This window comes from Bufo gargarizans, chromosome 1, assembly GCF_014858855.1.
Source record: "Bufo gargarizans isolate SCDJY-AF-19 chromosome 1, ASM1485885v1, whole genome shotgun sequence".
Taxonomy (NCBI): Eukaryota; Metazoa; Chordata; class Amphibia; order Anura; family Bufonidae; genus Bufo; species Bufo gargarizans.
The window spans coordinates 661,512,621-661,537,131 of record NC_058080.1 but is presented as its reverse complement, the minus strand read 5'-3'; the positions used below and the strand labels follow the sequence as shown (position 1 = coordinate 661,537,131).

Sequence of the window (24,511 nt, the reverse complement as noted above, 5' to 3'; positions counted from 1 at the left end):
CTGGCACCAGGGGCGGAGCCGGCGATGGCGCCAACCGGAAGATGGAGGAGGCTGGTAGGTACAGTGCTGAGGAGAGGGGCCGGCCTCCGCTCCGAATACTGTTTGTTGAGAGTTGTAGTCCTCTCCTGCTGTGGTGTGAGAACTGTGTGTAAAATTATGTGTACGCTACAATACATATACATGTATACCCCATATATACTATACACCCCATATACAGTACATGTATACCCCATATATACTATACACCCCATATACAGTACATGTATACCCCATATATACTATACACCCCATATATACAGTACATGTATACCCCATATATACTATACACCCCATATACAGTACATGTATACCCCATATATACTATACACCCCATATACAGTACATGTATACCCATATATACTATACACCCCATATACAGTACATGTATACCCCATATATACTATACACCCCATATACAGTACATGTATACCCCATATATACTATACACCTTATATACAGTACATGTATACCCCATATATACTATACACCCCATATACAGTACATGTATACCCCATATATACTATACACCCCATATATACAGTACATGTATACCCCATATATACTATACACCTTATATACAGTACATGTATACCCCATATATACTATACACCCCATATACAGTACATGTATACCCCATATATACTATACACCCCATATACAGTACATGTATACCCCATATATACTATACACCCCATATACAGTACATGTATACCCCATATATACTATACACCCCATATACAGTACATGTATACCCCATATATACTATACACCCATATACAGTACATGTATACCCCATATATACTATACACCCCATATACAGTACATGTATACCCCATATATACTATACACCCCATATACAGTACATGTATACCCCATATATACTATACACCCCATATACAGTACATGTATACCCCATATATACTATACACCCCATATACAGTACATGTATACCCCATATATACTATACACCCCATATACAGTACATGTATACCCCATATATACTATACAACCCATATACAGTACATGTATACCCCATATATACTATACACCCCATATACAGTACATGTATACCCCATATATACTATACACCCTATATACAGTACATGTATACCCCATATATACTATACACCCCATATACAGTACATGTATACCCCATATATACTATACACCCCATATACAGTACATGTATACCCCATATATACTATACACCCCATATACAGTACATGTATACCCCATATATACTATACACCCCATAGATACAGTACAGGTATACCCCATATATACTATACACCCCCATATACAGTACATGTATACCCCTATTATACCATATACACCCCATATACAGTACATGTATACCCCATATATACTATACACCCCATATATACAGTACATGTATACCCCATATATACTATACACCCATATATACAGTACATGTATACCCCATATATACTATACACCCCAATATACAGTACATGTATACCCCATATATACGATACACCTATATACAGTACATGTATACCCCATATATACTATACACACCATATACAGTACATGTATACCCCATATATACTATCACCCCATATACAGTACATGTATACACCCATATATACTATACACCCCATATATACAGTACATGTATACCCCATATATACTATACATCCCCATATACAGTACATGTATACCCATATATACTATACACCCCATATATACAGTACATGTATACCCCATATATACACTATACACCCCATATATACAGTACATGTATACCCCATATATACTATACACACCATATATACAGTACATGTATACCCCATATATACTATACACATATATACCATACACCCCATATACAGTACATGTATACCCCATATATACTATACACCCCATATACAGTACATGTATACCCCATATATACTATACACCCCATATACAGTACATGTATACCCCATATATACTATACACCCCATATATACAGTACATGTATACCCCATATATACTATACACCCCATATATACAGTACATGTATACCCCATATATACTATACACCCCATATATACAGTACATGTATACCCCATATATCTATACACCCCATAGTACAGTACATGTATACCCATATATACTATACACCCCATATACAGTACATGTATACCCCATATATACTATACACCCCATATACAGTACATGTATACCCCATATATACTATACACCCCATCTACAGTACATGTATACCCCATATATACTATACAACCCCATATACAGTACATGTATACCCCATATATACTATACACCCCATATACAGTACATGTATACCCATATATACTATACACCCCATATACAGTACATGTATACCCCATATAATACTATACACCCATATACAGTACATGTAACCCCATATATACTATACACCCATATACAGTACTGTATACCCTATATACACTATACACCCCATATACCAGTACATGTATATCCCCATATATACTATACACACCATATACAGTACATGTATACCCCATATACTCTACACCCCATATACATACATGTATACCCCCATATATACACTATACACCCCTATACAGTACATGTATACCCCATATATACTATACACCCATATACAGTACATGTATACCCCCATATATACTCCATATATACAGTACATGTATACCCCATATATACTATACACCCCATATATACAGTACATGTATACCCCATATATACAGTACATGTATACCCCATATATAGTATACATCCCTTATATACAGTACATGTATACCCCATATATACTATACACCCCATATATACAGTACATGTATACCCCATATATACTATACACCCCATATACAGTACATGTATACCCCATATATACTATACACCCCATATACAGTACATGTATACCCCATATATACTATACACCCCATATACAGTACATGTATACCCCATATATACTATACACCCCATATACAGTACATGTATACCCCATATATACTATACACCCCATATACAGTACATGTATACCCCATATATACTATACACCCCATATACAGTACATGTATACCCCATATATACTATACACCCCATATACAGTACATGTATACCCCATATATACTCTACATCCCATATACAGTACATGTATACCCCATATATACTATACACCCCATATACAGTACATGTATACCCCATATATACTCTACATCCCATATACAGTACATGTATACCCCATATATACTATACACCCCATATATACAGTACATGTATACCCCATATATACTATACACCTTATATACAGTACATGTATACCCATATATACTATACACCCCATATATACAGTACATGTATACCCCATATATACTATACACCCCATATATACAGTACATGTATACCCCATATATACTATACACCTTATATACAGTACATGTATACCCCATATATACTATACACCCCATATATACAGTACATGTATACCCCATATATACTATACACCCCATATACAGTACATGTATACCCCATATATACTATACACCCCATATACAGTACATGTATACCCCATATATACTATACACCCCATATACAGTACATGTATACCCCATATATACTATACACCCCATATACAGTACATGTATACCCCATATATAGTATACACCCCATATATACAGTACATGTATACCCCATATATACTATACACACCATATACAGTACATGTATACCCCATATATACTATACACCCCTTATACAGTACATGTATACCCCATATATAGTATACACCCCATATATACAGTACATGTATACCCCATATATACTATACACACCATATACAGTACATGTATACCCCATATATACTATATACCCCATATACAGTACATGTATACCCATATATACTATACACACCATATACAGTACATGTATACCCCATATATAGTATACATCCCTTATATACAGTACATGTATACCCCATATATACTGTACACCCCATATATACAGTACATGTATACCCCATATATACTATACACCCCATATATACAGTACATGTATACCCCATATATAGTATACATCCCTTATATACAGTACATGTATACCCCATATATACTATACACCCCATATACAGTACATGTATACCCCATATATACTATACACCTTATATACAGTACATGTATACCCCATATATACTATACACCCCCATATATACAGTACATGTATACCCCATATATACTATACACCCATATACAGTACATGTATACCCCATATATACTATACACCCCATATACAGTACATGTATACCCCATATATACTATACACCCCATATACAGTGCATGTATACCCCATATATACTCTACATCCCATATATACAGTACATGTATACACTATATATACTATACACCCTATATACAGTACATGTATACCCCATATATACTATACCCCATATATACAGTACATGTATACCCCATATATACTATACCCCATATATACAGTACATGTATACCCCATTTCCCTTATCGTCCTCGGCAGCACAGAATGGGTTAACGTCGCCCACCTAGATTTAAACAATCAAACAATGAGTCAATCACATAATCAGTCCACCTATAAGGTCTGGTGAATGCAACTGCCCCTTGTATTTTTTTTTATGTCCTCATGTCTGAGGAATCTGCCCACCTGTCTGGTGTGGTGAAGATCGGCCATCCATGCCGTGGGGTGTGTCCCAGGCTCCAGGCCAAGTGTCCAGCAGTGCCACGGGTGTGTCCTTGGCGCTGGCACTATGCCGCATCCACGATGTGCGCACCGGCAGGAGGGATCCATTGCGGTCTGATAGCCGCTACCCTGCCGAAGATTTGCGCATGTGCGCCCGACGCCCGGCACTTAAACTCCCCAGCGTGTGCGCCCGGCGCCTGGCGCTTAACATCCCCAGCATGCCTCTAGGATCGGAGGCCGCCGCACCATATGTACGAATCCTTCCCGATGGGATATTGATTAGAACCATACCTTCCTTTCAACCAAAGGTTCCTTCCACTATGAGTATTAATAGGGAAACCTTCTTGCCTACATTCTTCCCAAATCCGGCGGATGAAGAACAGGAGCAGTTACATATGCTGGATGTGAAAAGAGCAGTGGAAACATATTTGCGAAGAACGGAAGAGTTCCGTTTAGACGAAAGTCTTTTTTTGCTTTATTCTGGACCGAGAAGAGGGCGAACGCTATCCAAGGATTCTCTCGCCCGGTGGATAAAGAACACCATCACAGAAACCTACTTGTCAGAGGGGGAAACTCCACCACTTTCCATCAGGGCTCATTCCACAAGATCGACAGCAGCCTCCTGGGCGGAATACGGGCAGGTGTCTATACAAGAAATCTGCAGCGCAGCCTCCTGGGCGGAATACGGGCAGGTGTCTATACAGGAAATCTGCAGCGCAGCCTCCTGGGCGGAATACGGGCAGGTGTCTATACAGGAAATCTGCAGCGCAGCCTCCTGGGCGGAATACGGGCAGGTGTCTATACAGGAAATCTGCAGCGCAGCCTCCTGGGCGGAATACGGGCAGGTGTCTGTACAGGAAATCTGCAGCGCAGCCTCCTGGGCGGAATACGGGCAGGTGTCTATACAAGAAATCTGCAGCGCAGCCTCCTGGGCGGAATACGGGCAGGTGTCTATACAAGAAATCTGCAGCGCAGCCTCCTGGGCGGAATACGGGCAGGTGTCTGTACAAGAAATCTGCAGCGCAGCCTCCTGGGCGGAATACGGGCAGGTGTCTATACAGGAAATCTGCAGCGCAGCCTCCTGGGCGGAATACGGGCAGGTGTCTATACAGGAAATCTGCAGCGCAGCCTCCTGGGCGAAATACGGGCAGGTGTCTATACAGGAAATCTGCAGCGCAGCCTCCTGGGCGGAATACGGGCAGGTGTCTATACAGGAAATCTGCAGCGCAGCCTCCTGGGCGGAATACGGGCAGGTGTCTGTACAGGAAATCTGCAGCGCAGCCTCCTGGGCGGAATACGGGCAGGTGTCTATACAAGAAATCTGCAGCGCAGCCTCCTGGGCGGAATACGGGCAGGTGTCTGTACAGGAAATCTGCAGCGCAGCCTCCTGGGCGAAATACGGGCAGGTGTCTATACAGGAAATCTGCAGCGCAGCCTCCTGGGCGGAATACGGGCAGGTGTCTATACAGGAAATCTGCAGCGCAGCCTCCTGGGCGGAATACGGGCAGGTGTCTATACAGGAAATCTGCAGCGCAGCCTCTTGGGCGGAATATGGACAGGTGTCTATACAGGAAATCTGCAGCGCAGCCTCCTGGGCGAAATACGGGCAGGTGTCTATACAGGAAATCTGCAGCGCAGCCTCCTGGGCGGAATACGGGCAGGTGTCTATACAGGAAATCTGCAGCGCAGCCTCCTGGGCGGAATACGGGCAGGTGTCTATACAGGAAATCTGCAGCGCAGCCTCCTGGGCGAATACGGGCAGGTGTCTATACAAGAAATCTGCAGCGCAGCCTCCTGGGCGGAATACGGGCAGGTGTCTATACAAGAAATCTGCAGCGCAGCCTCCTGGGCGGAATACGGGCAGGTGTCTATACAGGAAATCTGCAGCGCAGCCTCCTGGGCGGAATACGGGCAGGTGTCTATACAGGAAATCTGCAGCGCAGCCTCCTGGGCGAAATACGGGCAGGTGTCTATACAAGAAATCTGCAGCGCAGCCTCCTGGGCGGAATACGGGCAGGTGTCTATACAAGAAATCTGCAGCGCAGCCTCCTGGGCGGAATACGGGCAGGTGTCTATACAGGAAATCTGCAGCGCAGCCTCCTGGGCGGAATACGGGCAGGTGTCTATACAGGAAATCTGCAGCGCAGCCTCCTGGGCGGAATACGGGCAGGTGTCTATACAAGAAATCTGCAGCGCAGCCTCCTGGGCGGAATACGGGCAGGTGTCTATACAAGAAATCTGCAGCGCAGCCTCCTGGGCGGAATACGGGCAGGTGTCTATACAAGAAATCTGCAGCGCAGCCTCCTGGGCGGAATACGGGCAGGTGTCTATACAGGAAATCTGCAGCGCAGCCTCCTGGGCGGAATATGGGCAGGTGTCTATACAGGAAATCTGCAGCGCAGCCTCCTGGGCGGAATACGGGCAGGTGTCTATACAAGAAATCTGCAGCGCAGCCTCCTGGGCGGAATACGGGCAGGTGTCTATACAGGAAATCTGCAGCGCAGCCTCCTGGGCGGAATACGGGCAGGTGTCTATACAGGAAATCTGCAGCCAGCCTCCTGGGCGGAATACGGGCAGGTGTCTATACAGGAAATCTGCAGCGCAGCCTCCTGGGCGGAATACGGGCAGGTGTCTATACAGGAAATCTGCAGCGCAGCCTCCTGGGCGGAATACAGGCAGGTGTCTGTACAGGAAATCTGCAGCGCAGCCTCCTGGGCGGAATACGGGCAGGTGTCTATACAGGAAATCTGCAGCGCAGCCTCCTGGGCGGAATACGGGCAGGTGTCTATACAAGAAATCTGCAGCGCAGCCTCCTGGGCGGAATACGGGCAGGTGTCTATACAGGAAATCTGCAGCGCAGCCTCCTGGGCGGAATACGGGCAGGTGTCTGTACAGGAAATCTGCAGCGCAGCCTCCTGGGCGGAATACGGGCAGGTGTCTATACAGGAAATCTGCAGCGCAGCCTCCTGGGCGGAATACGGGCAGGTGTCTATACAGGAAATCTGCAGCGCAGCCTCCTGGGCGGAATACGGGCAGGTGTCTATACAGGAAATCTGCAGCGCAGCCTCCTGGGCGGAATACGGGCAGGTGTCTATACAAGAAATCTGCAGCGCAGCCTCCTGGGCGGAATACGGGCAGGTGTCTATACAAGAAATCTGCAGCGCAGCCTCCTGGGCGGAATACGGGCAGGTGTCTATACAAGAAATCTGCAGCGCAGCCTCCTGGGCGGAATACGGGCAGGTGTCTATACAGGAAATCTGCAGCGCAGCCTCCTGGGCGGAATACGGGCAGGTGTCTATACAAGAAATCTGCAGCGCAGCCTCCTGGGCGGAATATGGGCAGGTGTCCTATACAAGAAATCTGCAGCGCAGCCTCCTGGGCGGAATACGGGCAGGTGTCTATACAGGAAATCTGCAGCGCAGCCTCCTGGGCGGAATACGGGCAGGTGTCTATACAGGAAATCTGCAGCGCAGCCTCCTGGGCGGAATACGGGCAGGTGTCTGTACAAGAAATCTGCAGCGCAGCCTCCTGGGCGGAATACGGGCAGGTGTCTATACAAGAAATCTGCAGCGCACCCTCCTGGGCGGAATACGGGCAGGTGTCTATACAAGAAATCTGCAGCGCAGCCTCCTGGGCGGAATACGGGCAGGTGTCTGTACAAGAAATCTGCAGCGCAGCCTCCTGGGCGGAATACGGGCAGGTGTCTATACAAGAAATCTGCAGCGCAGCCTCCTGGGCGGAATACGGGCAGGTGTCTATACAGGAAATCTGCAGCGCAGCCTCCTGGGCGGAATACGGGCAGGTGTCTATACAGGAAATCTGCAGCGCAGCCTCCTGGGCGGAATACGGGCAGGTGTCTATACAAGAAATCTGCAGCGCAGCCTCCTGGGCGGAATACGGGCAGGTGTCTGTACAAGAAATCTGCAGCGCAGCCTCCTGGGCGGAATACGGGCAGGTGTCTATACAAGAAATCTGCAGCGCAGCCTCCTGGGCGGAATACGGGCAGGTGTCTATACAGGAAATCTGCAGCGCAGCCTCCTGGGCGGAATACGGGCAGGTGTCTATACAGGAAATCTGCAGCGCAGCCTCCTGGGCGGAATACGGGCAGGTGTCTATACAGGAAATCTGCAGCGCAGCCTCCTGGGCGGAATACGGGCAGGTGTCTATACAAGAAATCTGCAGCGCAGCCTCCTGGGCGGAATACGGGCAGGTGTCTATACAAGAAATCTGCAGCGCAGCCTCCTGGGCGGAATATGGGCAGGTGTCTGTACAGGAAATCTGCAGCGCAGCCTCCTGGGCGGAATACGGGCAGGTGTCTATACAGGAAATCTGCAGCGCAGCCTCCTGGGCGGAATACGGGCAGGTGTCTGTACAGGAAATCTGCAGCGCAGCCTCCTGGGCGGAATACGGGCAGGTGTCTATACAAGAAATCTGCAGCGCAGCCTCCTGGGCGGAATACGGGCAGGTGTCTATACAGGAAATCTGCAGCGCAGCCTCCTGGGCGGAATACGGGCAGGTGTCTATACAAGAAATCTGCAGCGCAGCCTCCTGGGCGGAATACGGGCAGGTGTCTATACAGGAAATCTGCAGCGCAGCCTCCTGGGCGGAATATGGGCAGGTGTCTATACAAGAAATCTGCAGCGCAGCCTCCTGGGCGGAATACGGGCAGGTGTCTATACAGGAAATCTGCAGCTCAGCCTCCTGGGCGGAATACGTGCAGGTGTCTATACAAGAAATCTGCAGCGCAGCCTCCTGGGCGGAATACGGGCAGGTGTCTATACAGGAAATCTGCAGCGCAGCCTCCTGGGCGGAATACGGGCAGGTGTCTATACAAGAAATCTGCAGCGCAGCCTCCTGGGCGGAATACGGGCAGGTGTCTATACAGGAAATCTGCAGCGCAGCCTCCTGGGCAGAATACGGGCAGGTGTCTATACAGGAAATCTGCAGCGCAGCCTCCTGGGCGGAATACGGGCAGGTGTCTATACAGGAAATCTGCAGCGCAGCCTCCTGGGCGGAATACGGGCAGGTGTCTATACAAGAAATCTGCAGCGCAGCCTCCTGGGCGGAATACGGGCAGGTGTCTATACAGGAAATCTGCAGCGCAGCCTCCTGGGCGGAATACGGGCAGGTGTCTATACAAGAAATCTGCAGCGCAGCCTCCTGGGCGGAATACGGGCAGTGTCTATACAAGAAATCTGCAGCGCAGCCTCCTGGGCGGAATACGGGCAGGTTGTCTATACAAGAAATCTGCAGCGCAGCCTCCTGGGCGGAATACGGGCAGGTGTCTATACAAGAAATCTGCAGCGCAGCCTCCTGGGCGGAATACGGGCAGGTGTCTATACAAGGAAATCTGCAGCGCAGCCTCCTGGGCAGAATACGGGCAGGTGTCTATACAGGAAATCTGCAGCGCAGCCTCCTGGGCGGAATACGGGCAGGTGTCTATACAGGAAATCTGCAGCGCAGCCTCCTGGGCGGAATACGGGCAGGTGTCTGTACAGGAAATCTGCAGCGCAGCCTCCTGGGCGGAATACGGGCAGGTGTCTATACAAGAAATCTGCAGCGCAGCCTCCTGGGCGGAATCGGGCAGGTGTCTATACAGGAAATCTGCAGCGCAGCCTCCTGGGAGGAATACGGGCAGGTGTCTATACAGGAAATCTGCAGCGCAGCCTCCTGGGCGGGAATACGGGCAGGTGTCTATACAAGAAATCTGCAGCGCAGCCTCCTGGGCGGAATACGGGCAGGTGTCTATACAAGAAATCTGCAGCGCAGCCTCCTGGGCTGAATACGGGCAGGTGTCTACAAGAAATCTGCAGCGCAGCTCCTGGGCGGAATACGGGCAGGTGTCTATACAGGAAATCTGCAGCGCAGCCTCCTGGGCGGAATATGGGCAGGTGTCTATACAAGAAATCTGCAGCGCAGCCTCCTGGGCGGAATACGGGCAGGTGTCTATACAGGAAATCTGCAGCGCAGCCTCCTGGGCGGAATACGGGCAGGTGTCTATACAGGAAATCTGCAGCGCAGCCTCCTGGGCGGAATACGGGCAGGTGTCTATACAAGAAATCTGCAGCGCAGCCTCCTGGGCGGAATACGGGCAGGTGTCTATACAGGAAATCTGCAGCGCAGCCTCCTGGGCGGAATACGGGCAGGTGTCTATACAGGAAATCTGCAGCGCAGCCTCCTGGGCGGAATACGGGCAGGTGTCTATACAAGAAATCTGCAGCGCAGCCTCCTGGGCGGAATACGGGCAGGTGTCTATACAAGAAATCTGCAGCGCAGCCTCCTGGGCGGAATACGGGCAGGTGTCTATACAGGAAATCTGCAGCGCAGCCTCCTGGGCGGAATACGGGCAGGTGTCTATACAAGAAATCTGCAGCGCAGCCTCCTGGGCGGAATATGGGCAGGTGTCTATACAAGAAATCTGCAGCGCAGCCTCCTGGGCGGAATACGGGCAGGTGTCTATACAGGAAATCTGCAGCGCAGCCTCCTGGGCGGAATACGGGCAGGTGTCTATACAAGAAATCTGCAGCGCAGCCTCCTGGGCGGAATACGGGCAGGTGTCTATACAGGAAATCTGCAGCGCAGCCTCCTGGGCGGAATACGGGCAGGTGTCTATACAGGAAATCTGCAGCGCAGCCTCCTGGGCGGAATACGGGCAGGTGTCTATACAGGAAATCTGCAGCGCAGCCTCCTGGGCGGAATACGGGCAGGTGTCTATACAGGAAATCTGCAGCGCAGCCTCCTGGGCGGAATACGGGCAGGTGTCTATACAAGAAATCTGCAGCGCAGCCTCCTGGGCGGAATACGGGCAGGTGTCTGTACAAGAAATCTGCAGCGCAGCCTCCTGGGCGGAATACGGGCAGGTGTCTATACAGGAAATCTGCAGCGCAGCCTCCTGGGCGGAATACGGGCAGGTGTCTATACAAGAAATCTGCAGCGCAGCCTCCTGGGCGGAATACGGGCAGGTGTCTATACAGGAAATCTGCAGCGCAGCCTCCTGGGCGGAATATGGGCAGGTGTCTATACAGGAAATCTGCAGCGCAGCCTCCTGGGCGGAATACGGGCAGGTGTCTATACAAGAAATCTGCAGCGCAGCCTCCTGGGCGGAATACTGGGCAGGTGTCTATACAGGAAATCTGCAGCGCAGCCTCCTGGGCGGAATACGGGCAGGTGTCTATACAGGAAATCTGCAGCGCAGCCTCCTGGGCGGAATACGGGCAGGTGTCTATACAAGAAATCTGCAGCGCAGCCTCCTGGGCGGAATACGGGCAGGTGTCTACAAGAAATCTGCAGCGCAGCCTCCTGGGCGGAATACGGCAGGTGTCTGTACAAGAAATCTGCAGCGCAGCCTCCTGGGCGGAATACGGGCAGGTGTCTATACAAGAAATCTGCAGCGCAGCCTCCTGGGCGGAATACGGGCAGTGTCTATACAAGAAATCTGCAGCGCAGCCTCCTGGGCGGAATACGGGCAGGTGTCTATACAAGAAATCTGCAGCGCAGCCTCCTGGGCAGAATACGGGCAGGTGTCTGATACAAGAAATCTGCAGCGCAGCCTCCTGGGCGGAATACGGGCAGGTGTCTGTACAGGAAATCTGCAGCGCAGCCCTCCTGGGCGGAATACGGGCAGGTGTCTATACAGGAAATCTGCAGCGCAGCCTCCTGGGCGGAATACGGGCAGGTGTCTATACAGGAAATCTGCAGCGCAGCCTCCTGGGCGGAATACGGGCAGGTGTCTATACAGGAAATCTGCAGCGCAGCCTCCTGGGCGGAATACGGGCAGGTGTCTATACAGGAAATCTGCAGCGCAGCCTCCTGGGCGGAATACGGGCAGGTGTCTATACAAGAAATCTGCAGCGCAGCCTCCTGGGCGGAATACGGGCAGGTGTCTATACAAGAAATCTGCAGCGCAGCCTCCTGGGCGAATACGGGCAGGTGTCTATACAAGAAATCTGCAGCGCAGCCTCCTGGGCGGAATACGGGCAGGTGTCTATACAGGAAATCTGCAGCGCAGCCTCCTGGGCGGAATACGGGCAGGTGTCTATACAGGAAATCTGCAGCGCAGCCTCCTGGGCGGAATACGGGCAGGTGTCTATACAAGAAATCTGCAGCGCAGCCTCCTGGGCGGAATACGGGCAGGTGTCTATACAAGAAATCTGCAGCGCAGCCTCCTGGGCGGAATACTGGGCAGGTGTCTATACAAGAAATCTGCAGCGCAGCCTCCTGGGCGGAATACGGGCAGGTGTCTATACAAGAAATCTGCAGCGCAGCCTCCTGGGGAATACGGGCAGGTGTCTATACAGGAAATCTGCAGCGCCGCCTCCTGGTCCACGCCTTCCACCTTCGCAAAGCATTATCGCCTCGACCTCGAGGTCCAGGAGGCGCAGCCTTTGAGCCTATTACTAGACACCCCATATACATGTACATGTATACCCAATATATACTATACACCCCATATACAGTACATGATACCCCATATATACTATACACCCCATATCAGTTACATGTAGACCCCATAATATACTATACCCCATATACAGTACATGTATACCCCCACATATATACTATACACCCCATATACAGTACATGTATACCCCATATATACTATACACCCCATTATACAGTACATGTATACCCATATATACTATACACCCCTTATACAGTACATGTATACCCCATATATACTATATACCCCATATACAGTACATGTATACCCCATATATACTATACACCCTGTATATACAGTACATGTATACCCCATATATACTATACACCCCATATATACAGTACATGTATACCCCATATATACTATACATGTATACCCCATATATACTATACCCCATATATACAGTACATGTATACCCCATATATACTATACACCTTATATACAGTACAGGTATACCCCATATATACTATACACCTTATATACAGTACATGTATACCCCATATATACTATACACCCCATATATACAGTACATGTATACCACATATATACTATACACCTTATATACAGTACATGTATACCCCATATATACTATATACCCCATATATACAGTACATGTATACCCCATATATACTATACACCTTATATACAGTACATGTATACCCCATATATACTATACACCTTATATACAGTTCATGTATACCCCATATATACTATACACCCCATATACAGTACATGTATACCCCATATATACTATATACCCCATATATACAGTACATGTATACCCCATATATACTATACACCCCATATATACAGTACACGTATACCCCATATATACTATACATCCTATATACAGTACATGTATACCCCATATATACTATACATCCTATATACAGTACATGTATACCCCATATATACTATACAGTCCTTAATAGAGACCGATTCTGGGTCAGGGTCACTTGGCCATCCAGAATGATGGGGCCTCCTCTTACTCTTGGCTCACGCAGGGCTCGGGATGAAACAGCTGAAGTGAGGGGCCTTCTGAGCAAATTCGGATGAAATCCTCCAGTGTAGACCTATGAAGTGACCTGGGTACTTGTGATTTCATTCTGTTTTGCGCAGAGAAGCCTCGTTCACACCGCGCAGCAGTTATAGGAAGTGTGAGCTCAATGTTCACCAGATGTAGAACAGTTGTGTGGTCGGTGGAGCGAGGCTCTTCTGTCAGGATGACCTCCCACAACTGCTATAAGACATGGCTGCAAACTGGCCTTTGATTGAGAATTTTAGCTGTGGATTGCCTCCAAATCCCAGTGATTCTTCAGCAAGATGGCCGTATACCACTGTATGTCAATGTCCTCCTCTCCATACGTGATGAAGTCTTCAGGCCGAGAATCGTGACCAAAGATAGAGAGACATGGGATGTTATCTTCCTGGTCTTTCCCGATCATCATTCCAGATCTTTTTTCCAGTTCTGTAATTGTTACCTCTACAGTTTTTTTGATATGTTCTTTAAGGATATCCATAAAACTGGGTGGCTTTCTTTCAGTTGAGTATTGTGACACGTGGGGCATGCGGCACGTGGGGTTCCATCTCGCCTTTCTGAACATGCATTTCTTTACCAGCTATTTGCAGGAAATTATTCTGCACTTTCCCGTTTCTTAGTGGCTTCTCTTTAATGCTTTCCGTTGACATATTACAACCAGTAATAGCAGCGGCAGCTGGTGGTAACGTGTGGAGACGTTCTCTGAAGGCTCAACTGTGAGATTTCTCCAAAGAGGTCAAGGAGAAAGTGACAGAATCCAACACACACGATGCTCTCCATTCGCTCTTCCAGATCGATCACAGTTTTTGGAGGAGGCGGCAGGGTGCTCCATGGGATGATGTCCTGTTTCATCATCCGAGGAGAGTGGCCAACGCTGGGTCTTCACTGCCCCGGGGCAGCCGATTGTACAGCCTAACTCTGCGCCAATTGCTCTCAACTCCCTTTTACTTTTGGAACCATAATGATAAGTCTTCCAAACAAAATGCAACCGGTCATACACTTTTGGAACCATAGGAAGACACGTTTGTGCTCAGCCTTATATCTTGTCTTATCAGTGCCCCCATATTAGCCCTGGCTCCATCTGCACCAGAGGCACGGAGCTTCTCTTGCCACCAATTTGGATGACTTTGGTCATGTTATTGCTGTAAATAATCCCTGCGCATGACAATGCTGACGCTGCGCTAATCCAACAAGACTGTTTACCGGGACACCAGACAAAAACACAATCACATTTTCGCTTCCGGACACATCTGTTCCACAGTCTGTTAGGACTGAAATGTAAGTTCCTTGTTCGCCTTATTTACTGTCTGGGCTCCTAAGTCATTCAGCGCACGCAGTGTCGTTATCATACAATTTGGATATTTCCAGTCCGTTTTTTGCGATAAGCAAGATTTGAGAGGCAAGCGCTGTAAATGGTAGCTCCTCACGTGCAATCATGTCGGCGGCATTACATTTAGGCTTCATTTCTTTAGGATCTTTCTCTGCCGTTTCTTCACAGAACGGGCTGACGGTGCCTCTGCGGGCCGCCTGGCCGTGATACCGTCACCAGCATGTCTGGGCCTCTGACATGTTCTTTATAGTTTCTTTCATGAAACGATGCGTTCCTGCAGTATCCGGGCGGCCGTAGAGCCACACTCCCAGCACATCATTTCTTTCTCTTTATTATATCTAAGCCAAGCAAATTCCGGAAGCCATAAACGTATACAATGTCGCTCAGCTCCGTCCCACCACTGGCTGATGGTGGATCAGATGAACTGTTGTCTGTGACTAATGAAAGGGCTTCACTTCAATTTTGATGATCTAGTGAAGAGGTACAAGACTCTGGAGGATGGAGCTTTCAAAAAGTCTGTGATTTTACATGTTGCCATAGTAGCCTGTGAATAACAATGATGTATAATTACCTGATCTGCCTAGATGACAAAACACGAGAATCAGTGGTGATGCGGCCTACCAGAATCTTCCTTGCTGTAACTCGCAAGTGAGTGGCGGGCTTTCCTGTCTGCGCAGGCGACCAGTGGCGGGCTTTTCTGTCTGCGCAGGCAAGCAGTGGCGGGCTTTCCTGTCTGTGCGGGTGAGGAGTGGCGGGCTTTCCTGTCTGCGCAGGCGAGCAGTGGCGGGCTTTCCTGTCTGCGCAGGCGAGCAGTGGCGGGCTTTCCTGTCTGCGCAGGCGACCAGTGGCGGGCTTTTCTGTCTGCGCAGGCAAGCAGTGGCGGGCTTTCCTGTCTGTGCGGGTGAGGAGTGGCGGGCTTTCCTGTCTGCGCAGGCAAGCAGTGACAGGCTTTCCTGTCTGCACAGGTGAGCAGTGGCGGGGTTTCCTGTCTGCACAGGCAACCAGTGGCGGGCTTTTCTGTCTGCGCAGGCAAGCAGTGGCGGGCTTTCCTGTCTGTGCGGGTGAGGAGTGGCGGGCTTTCCTGTCTGCGCAGGCAAGCAGTGACAGGCTTTCCTGTCTGCGCAGGCGAGCAGTGGCGGGCTTTCCTGTCTGCGCAGGCGAGCAGTGGCGGGCTTTCCTGTCTGCGCAGGCGAACAGTTGCGGGCTTTCCTGTCTGTGCGGGCGAGCAGAGGCGGGCTTTCCTGTCTGCGGGGGTGAAGAGTGGCGGGCTTTCCTGTGTGCGCAGGCGAACAGTGGCGGGCTTTCCTGTCTGCACAGGCGAGCAGTGGCGGGCTTTCCTGTCTGTGCGGGTGAGGAGTGGCAGGCTTTCCTGTCTGTGCAGGTGAACAGTTGCGGGCTTTCCTGTCTGTGCGGGTGAGGAGTGGCGGGCTTTCCTGTCTGTGCGGGTGAGGAGTGGCGGGCTTTCCTGTCTGCGCAGGCGAGCAGTGGCGGGCTTTCCTGTCTGTGCAGGCGAGCAGTGGCGGGCTTTCCTGTCTGCGCAGGCGAGCAGTGGCGGGCTTTCCTGTCTGCGCAGCGAGCAGTGGCGGGCTTTCCTGTCTGCGCAGGCGAACAGTTGCGGGCTTTCCTGTCTGTGCGGGCGAGCAGAGGCGGGCTTTCCTGTCTGCGGGGGTGAAGAGTGGCGGGCTTTCCTGTGTGCGCAGGCGAACAGTGGCGGGCTTTCCTGTCTGCAGAGGCGAGCAGTGGCGGGCTTTCCTGTCTGTGCGGGTGAGGAGTGGCGGGCTTTCCTGTCTGTGCGGGTGAGGAGTGGCAGGCTTTCCTGTCTGTGCAGGTGAACAGTTGCGGGCTTTCCTGTCTGTGCGGGTGAGGAGTGGCGGGCTTTCCTGTCTGTGCGGGTGAGGAGTGGCGGGCTTTCCTGTCTGCGCAGGCGAGCAGTGGCGGGCTTTCCTGTCTGCGCAGGCGAGCAGTGGCGGGCTTTCCTGTCTGCGCAGGCGAGCAGTGGCGGGCTTTCCTGTCTGCGCAGGCGAACAGTTGCGGGCTTTCCTGTCTGTGCGGGCGAGCAGAGGCGGGATTTCCTGTCTGCGGGGGTGAAGAGTGGCGGGCTTTCCTGTGTGCGCAGGCGAACAGTGGCGGGCTTTCCTGTCTGTGCGGGTGAGGAGTGGCGGGCTTTCCTGTCTGCGCAGGCGAGCAGTGGCGGGCTTTCCTGTCTGCGCAGGCGAGCAGTGGCAGGCCTTCCTGTCTGTGCGGGTGAGGAGTGGCAGGCTTTCCTGTCTGTGCAGGTGAACAGTTGCGGGCTTTCCTGTCTGTGCAGGTGAACAGTTGCGGGCTTTCCTGTCTGTGCGGATGAGGAGTGGCGGGCTTTCCTGTCTGCGCAGGCGAGCAGTGGCAGGCTTTCCTGTCTGCGCAGGCGAGCAGTGGCGGGCTTTCCTGTCTGCGCAGGCGAGCAGTGGCGGGCTTTCCTGTCTGCGCAGGCGAACAGTTGCGGGCTTTCCTGTCTGTGCGGGCGAGCAGAGGCGGGCTTTCCTGTCTGCGGGGGTGAAGAGTGGCGGGCTTTCCTGTGTGCGCAGGCGAACAGTGGCGGGCTTTCCTGTCTGCGCAGGTGAGCAGTGGCGGGCTTTCCTGTCTGCGCAGGTGAGCAGTCGCGGGCTTTCCTGTCTGCGCAGGTGAGCAGTCGCGGGCTTTCCTGCTGTGTGTCAGAGATGAGTCTAGATAAGCTACTTAAAGATACTCCCTATGGATAAAGCATATACTATAATATCCACAAACACTGTTCCTCCTTCACCCCCAGCCATCACTCTGGAGGCTCGCCGTACTCCATTACCCCCCTCACTGTTCCTCCTTCACCCCCAGCCATCACTCTGGAGGCTCGCCGTACTCCATTACCCCCCTCACTGTTCCTCCTTCACCCCCAGCCATCACTCTGGAGGCTCGCCGTACTCCATTACCCCCCTCACTGTTCCTCCTTCACCCCCAGCCATCACTCTGGAGGCTCGCCGTACTCCATTACCCCCCTCACTGTTCCTCCTTCACCCCCGGCCATCACTCTGGAGGCTCGCCGTACTCCATTACCCCCCTCACTGTTCCTCCTTCACCCCCGGCCATCACTCTGGAGGCTCGCCGTACTCCATTACACCCCCTCACTGTTCCTCCTTCACCCCCGGCCATCACTCTGGAGGCTCGCCGTACTCCATTACCCCCCTCACTGTTCCTCCTTCACCCCCGGCCATCACTCTGGAGGCTCGCCGTACTCCATTACCCCCCTCACTGTTCCTCCTTCACCCCCGGCCATCACTCTGGAGGCTCGCCGTACTCCATTACCCCCCTCACTGTTCCTCCTTCACCCCCAGCCATCACTCTGGAGGCTCGCCGTACTCCATTACCCCCCTCACTGTTCCTCCTTCACCCCCGGCCATCACTCTGGAGGCTCGCCGTACTCCATTACACCCCCTCACTGTTCCTCCTTCACCCCCGGCCATCACTCTGGAGGCTCGCCGTACTCCATTACCCCCCTCACTGTTCCTCCTTCACCCCCGGCCATCACTCTGGAGGCTCACCGTACTCCATTACCCCCTCACTGTTCCTCCTTCACCCCCGGCCATCACTCTGGAGGCTCGCCGTACTCCATTACCCCCCTCACTGTTCCTCCTTCACCCCCAGCCATCACTCTGGAGGCTCGCCGTACTCCATTACACCCCCTCACTGTTCCTCCTTCACCCCCAGCCATCACTCTGGAGGCTCGCCGTACTCCATTACCCCCCTCACTGTTCCTCCTTCACCCCCGGCCATCACTCTGGAGGCTCGCCGTACTCCATTACCCCCCTCACTGTTCCTCCTTCACCCCCAGCCATCACTCTGGAGGCTCGCCGTACTCCATTACCCCCCTCACTGTTCCTCCTTCACCCCCGGCCATCACTCTGGAGGCTCGCCGTACTCCATTACACCCCCTCACTGTTCCTCCTTCACCCCCGGCCATCACTCTGGAGGCTCGCCGTACTCCATTACCCCCCTCACTGTTCCTCCTTCACCCCCGGCCATCACTCTGGAGGCTCGCCGTACTCCATTACCCCCCTCACTGTTCCTCCTTCACCCCCGGCCATCACTCTGGAGGCTCGCCGTACTCCATTACCCCCCTCACTGTTCCTCCTTCACCCCAGCCATCACTCTGGAGGCTCGCCGTACTCCATTACCCCCCTCACTGTTCCTCCTTCACCCCCGGCCATCACTCTGGAGGCTCGCCGTACTCCATTACACCCCCTCACTGTTCCTCCTTCACCCCCGGCCATCACTCTGGAGGCTCGCCGTACTCCATTACCCCCCTCACTGTTCCTCCTTCACCCCCGGCCATCACTCTGGAGGCTCGCCGTACTCCATTACCCCCCTCACTGTTCCTCCTTCACCCCCAGCCATCACTCTGGAGGCTCGCCGTACTCCATTACACCCCTCACTGTTCCTCCTTCACCCCCGGCCATCACTCTGGAGGCTCGCCGTACTCCATTACCCCCCTCACTGTTCCTCCTTCACCCCCGGCCATCACTCTGGAGGCTCGCCGTACTCCATTACCCCCCTCACTGTTCCTCCTTCACCCCCAGCCATCACTCTGGAGGCTCGCCGTACTCCATTACACCCCCTCACTGTTCCTCCTTCACCCCCAGCCATCACTCTGGAGGCTCGCCGTACTCCATTACCCCCCTCACTGTTCCTCCTTCACCCCCAGCCATCACTCTGGAGGCTCACCGTACTCCATTATCCCCTCACTGTTCCTCCTTCACCCCCGGCCATCACTCTGGAGGCTCGCCGTACTCCATTACACCCCCTCACTGTTCCTCCTTCACCCCCGGCCATCACTCTGGAGGCTCGCCGTACTCCATTACCCCCCTCACTGTTCCTCCTTCACCCCCAGCCATCACTCTGGAGGCTCGCCGTACTCCATTACCCCCCTCACTGTTCCTCCTTCACCCCCGGCCATCACTCTGGAGGCTCGCCGTACTCCATTACCCCCCTCACTGTTCCTCCTTCACCCCCAGCCATCACTCTGGAGGCTCGCCATACTCCATTACACCCCTCACTGTTCCTCCTTCACCCCCAGCCATCACTCTGGAGGCTCGCCGTACTCCATTACCCCCTCACTGTTCTTCCTTCACTCCCGGCCATCACTCTGGAGGCTCGCCGTACTCCATTACCCCCCTCACTGTTCTTCCTTCACCCCCGGCCATCACTCTGGAGGCTCGCCGTACTCCATTACCCCCTCACTGTTCCTCCTTCACTCCCGGCCATCACTCTGGAGGCTCGCCGTACTCCATTACCCCCTTACTGTTCCTCCTTCACCCCCAGCCATCACTCTGGAGGCTCGCCGTACTCCATTACCCCCTCACTGTTCCTCCTTCACCCCCAGCCATCACTCTGGAGGCTCGCCGTACTCCATTACCCCCCTCACTGTTCCTCCTTCACCCCCAGCCATCACTCTGGAGGCTCGCCGTACTCCATTACCCCCCTCACTGTTCCTCCTTCACCCCCGGCCATCACTCTGGAGGCTCGCCGTACTCCATTACCCCCCTCACTGTTCCTCCTTCACCCCCGGCCATCACTCTGGAGGCTCGCCGTACTCCATTACCCCCCTCACTGTTCCTCCTTCACCCCCGGCCATCACTCTGGAGGCTCGCCGTACTCCATTACACCCCCTCACTGTTCCTCCTTCACCCCCAGCCATCACTCTGGAGGCTAGCCTTACTCCATTACCCCCCTCACTGTTCCTCTCTCGGACTGAATCCACCTTTCTCGAGGCACCGAGTCTGTCCCGTAGGGCTTGCAGCGGTAGATTCTGCAAAACTCAATGCAGTAAGAACTGAATAGGGACGTGTGGTGGTTGTGTCAAGGAGCAGTGGGCAGCTTGGTGGCACTTGGTGGCGGACTGGGAGGAATGCAGAGGAGGCAGTTTTAGGACAGTCTTATACAGAATATGTGTGAACAATGTTAGCTCTAGTCCCATCACATCCAATGGGGGCATATCGCTAGGATGTGCCCCCATTGTCTGATAGGCGCGGGTCTCACCGCTGGGACCCGCACCTACAATGAGAACGGAGCGGGGAGAGCCTATATACAGTACATGTATACCCCATATATACTATACACCCCATATATACAGTACATGTATACCCCATATATACTATACACCTTATATACAGTACATGTATACCCCATATATACTATACACCTTATATACAGTACATGTATACGCCATATATACTATACACACCATATATACAGTACATGTATACCCTATATATACTATACACCATATATACAGTATATGTATACCCCATATATACTATACACACCATATATACAGTACATGTATACCCCATATATACTATACACATATATACAGTACATGTATACCCCATATATACTATACACACCATATATACAGTACATGTATACCCTATATATACTATACACCATATATACAGTACATGTATACCCCATATATACTATACACCATATATACAGTATATGTATACCCCATATATACTATACACACCATATATACAGTACATGTATACCCCATATATACTATACACATATATACAGTACATGTATACCCTATATATACTATTCACCATATATACAGTATATGTATACCCCATATATACTATACACATATATACAGTACATGTATACCCCATATATACTATACACACCATATATACAGTACATGTATACCCTATATATACTGTTAACACCCTATATATTATCTTTATGGGTTCTTTAAAGGGCTTCTGTCACCCCCCATTTAGTAATTTTCAGTTTCGGACTTCAGCTATTTGCTACTGTCAGTTGACTCCATATTTACCCCTCTTACCGCTCTCTGTGCTGTCATTTCTTTAAAAATCGTACTTTTATACTACGCTAATTACTTCACTACCAGCAGCTTGGGTGGTTACTTGCTGGTAGCCGCCGCATCCTCGGACTATAAACACCCCCCTCCTCTAATTCATAGACAGCGAGCGCTCTCCTCCTCCCGCTGGCCCTGTCTGCTTATGAAAGCCTGCGCCGTACTGGTCCTCATTCGGCGCAGGCGCTCTGAGAGAGGGACGCTTTTCCGGGTGTAGGCTGACATCGTCGGCACAGGCGCACTGAGGCAGGAGTGGGCAAGCGAGCGTCCCTCTCTCAGAGCGCCTGCGCCGAATGAGGACCAGTACGGCGCAGGCTTTCATGGGCAGACAGGGCCAGCAGGAGGAGGAGAGCGCTCGCTGTCTATGAATTGGAGGAGGGGGCGTGTTTATAGTCCGAGGATGTGCCGGCTACCAGCAAGTAACCGCCTAAGCTGCTGGCATTGAAGTAATTAGCGTGAGAAAAGGAGGGTTCCAATAGCACTTTATTTCGTATCCAAATGTAAAAACTTCCAGGTACAGATAATGTTGGTCTACGCGTTTCAGGCATCAGAACAGCCACAGCCCTTACTCATGACCATTGGACACACACTAAGTCCTCCCATTTATCGGAGGAGAAAACCGGTCACAGGGTCGCGGCCGCTCCCTCCTGCACATATATAACAGTAAAAACACGTACAATGTTCCCATGATTAGTATGGAGAATACTGGAGTCTGGTGTCCAGTACTGAAGGACCTGCCCTTGGATTTAGTCCTAGAGGTTGGCGGCTTTCTAGTCTGAAAATCTGTGTAGACGTTTCCTTCTTCTGTCGCCGCCTCTTGCTGGTCTATTGACCCTTTTATTGCCTTGCACAAGCATATCCGATGTATCGCCTCCATGAACTACCGCAAAATGAAGGCTGGCCGCAGAAACATAGCGGCTTTCATGGTGCGGTACATCGGCAGATTGTCCGGCAGAGCTTACCCCAAAGGCTGATGATAAAGCACAGTGCAGAGGGTCTCGGCGTGAGCAGGACACTGATAAATATGGAAACATAGCGGCTTTCATGGTGCGGTACATCGGCAGATTGTCCGGCAGAGCTTACCCCAAAGGCTGATGATAAAGCACAGTGCAGAGGGTCTTGGCGTGAGCAGGAGACTGATAAATATGGAAACATAGCGGCTTTCATGGAGCGGTACATCGGCAGATTGTCCGGCAGAGCTTACCCCAAAGGCTGATGATAACGCACAGTGCAGAGGATCTCGGCGTGAGCAGGACACTGATAAATATGGAAACATAACGGCTTTCATGGTGCGGTACATCGGCAGATTGTCCGGCAGAGCTTACCCCAAAGGCTGATGATAAAGCACGGTGCAGAGGGTCTCGGCGTGAGCAGGACACTGATAAATATGGAACCATAGCGGCTTTCATGGAGCGGTACATCGGCAGATTGTCCGGCAGAGCTTACCCCAAAGGCTGATGATAAAGCACGGTGCAGAGGGTCTCGGCGTGAGCAGGACACTGATAAATATGGAACCATAGCGGCTTTCATGGAGCGGTACATCGGCAGATTGTCCGGCAGAGCTTGCCCCAAAGGCTGATGATAAAGCACAGTGCAGAGGGTCTCGGCGTGAGCAGGACACTGATAAATATGGAAACATAGCGGCTTTCATGGTGCGGTACATCGGCAGATTGTCCGGCAGAGCTTACCCCAAAGGCTGATGATAACGCACCGTGCAGAGGGTCTCGGCGTGAGCAGGACACTGATAAATATGGAAACATAGCGGCTTTCATGGTGCGGTACATCGGCAGATTGTCCGGCAGAGCTTACCCCAAAGGCTGATGATAAAGCACAGTGCAGAGGGTCTCGGCGTGAGCAGGACACTGATAAATATGGAACCATAGCGGCTTTCATGGAGCGGTACATCGGCAGATTGTCCGGCAGAGCTTACCCCAAAGGCTGATGATAAAGCACAGTGCAGAGGGTCTCGGCGTGAGCAGGACACTGATAAATATGGAAACATAGCGGCTTTCATGGTGCGGTACATCGGCAGATTGTCCGGCAGAGCTTACCCCAAAGGCTGATGATAACGCACAGTGCAGAGGGTCTTGGCGT

The 24,511-nt window shown here is 51.1% G+C and overlaps 1 protein-coding gene across 1 annotated transcript; it reads right to left on the bottom strand.

Moving 5' to 3' along the window:
* Positions 1 to 49: 49 nt before the first annotated feature.
* On the bottom strand, positions 50 to 22,642 carry LOC122929328 (nascent polypeptide-associated complex subunit alpha, muscle-specific form-like). Its single transcript, XM_044282860.1, has 3 exons — positions 22,582 to 22,642; positions 14,149 to 18,211; positions 50 to 128 (listed from the first exon to the last, which is right to left on the bottom strand). Exons 1-2 carry the CDS (start codon positions 22,640 to 22,642, stop codon positions 16,146 to 16,148), a joined length of 2,127 nt encoding a protein of 708 aa, XP_044138795.1. The 3' UTR covers positions 50 to 128; positions 14,149 to 16,145.
* Between the last annotated feature and the right edge of the window lie 1,869 nt (positions 22,643 to 24,511).

Excerpts from the sequence above, each read along its gene's own strand:
- LOC122929328 (XM_044282860.1), bottom strand. The coding sequence starts at position 22,642 with ATGTCAGCCTACACCCGGAAAAGCGTCCCTCTCTCAGAGCGCCTGCGC. Across the intron at positions 18,212-22,581 it reads CCTGCGCCGAATGAGGACCA|CAGGAAAGCCCGCGACTGCT; the intron begins GTACGGCGCAGG and ends TCTGACACACAG.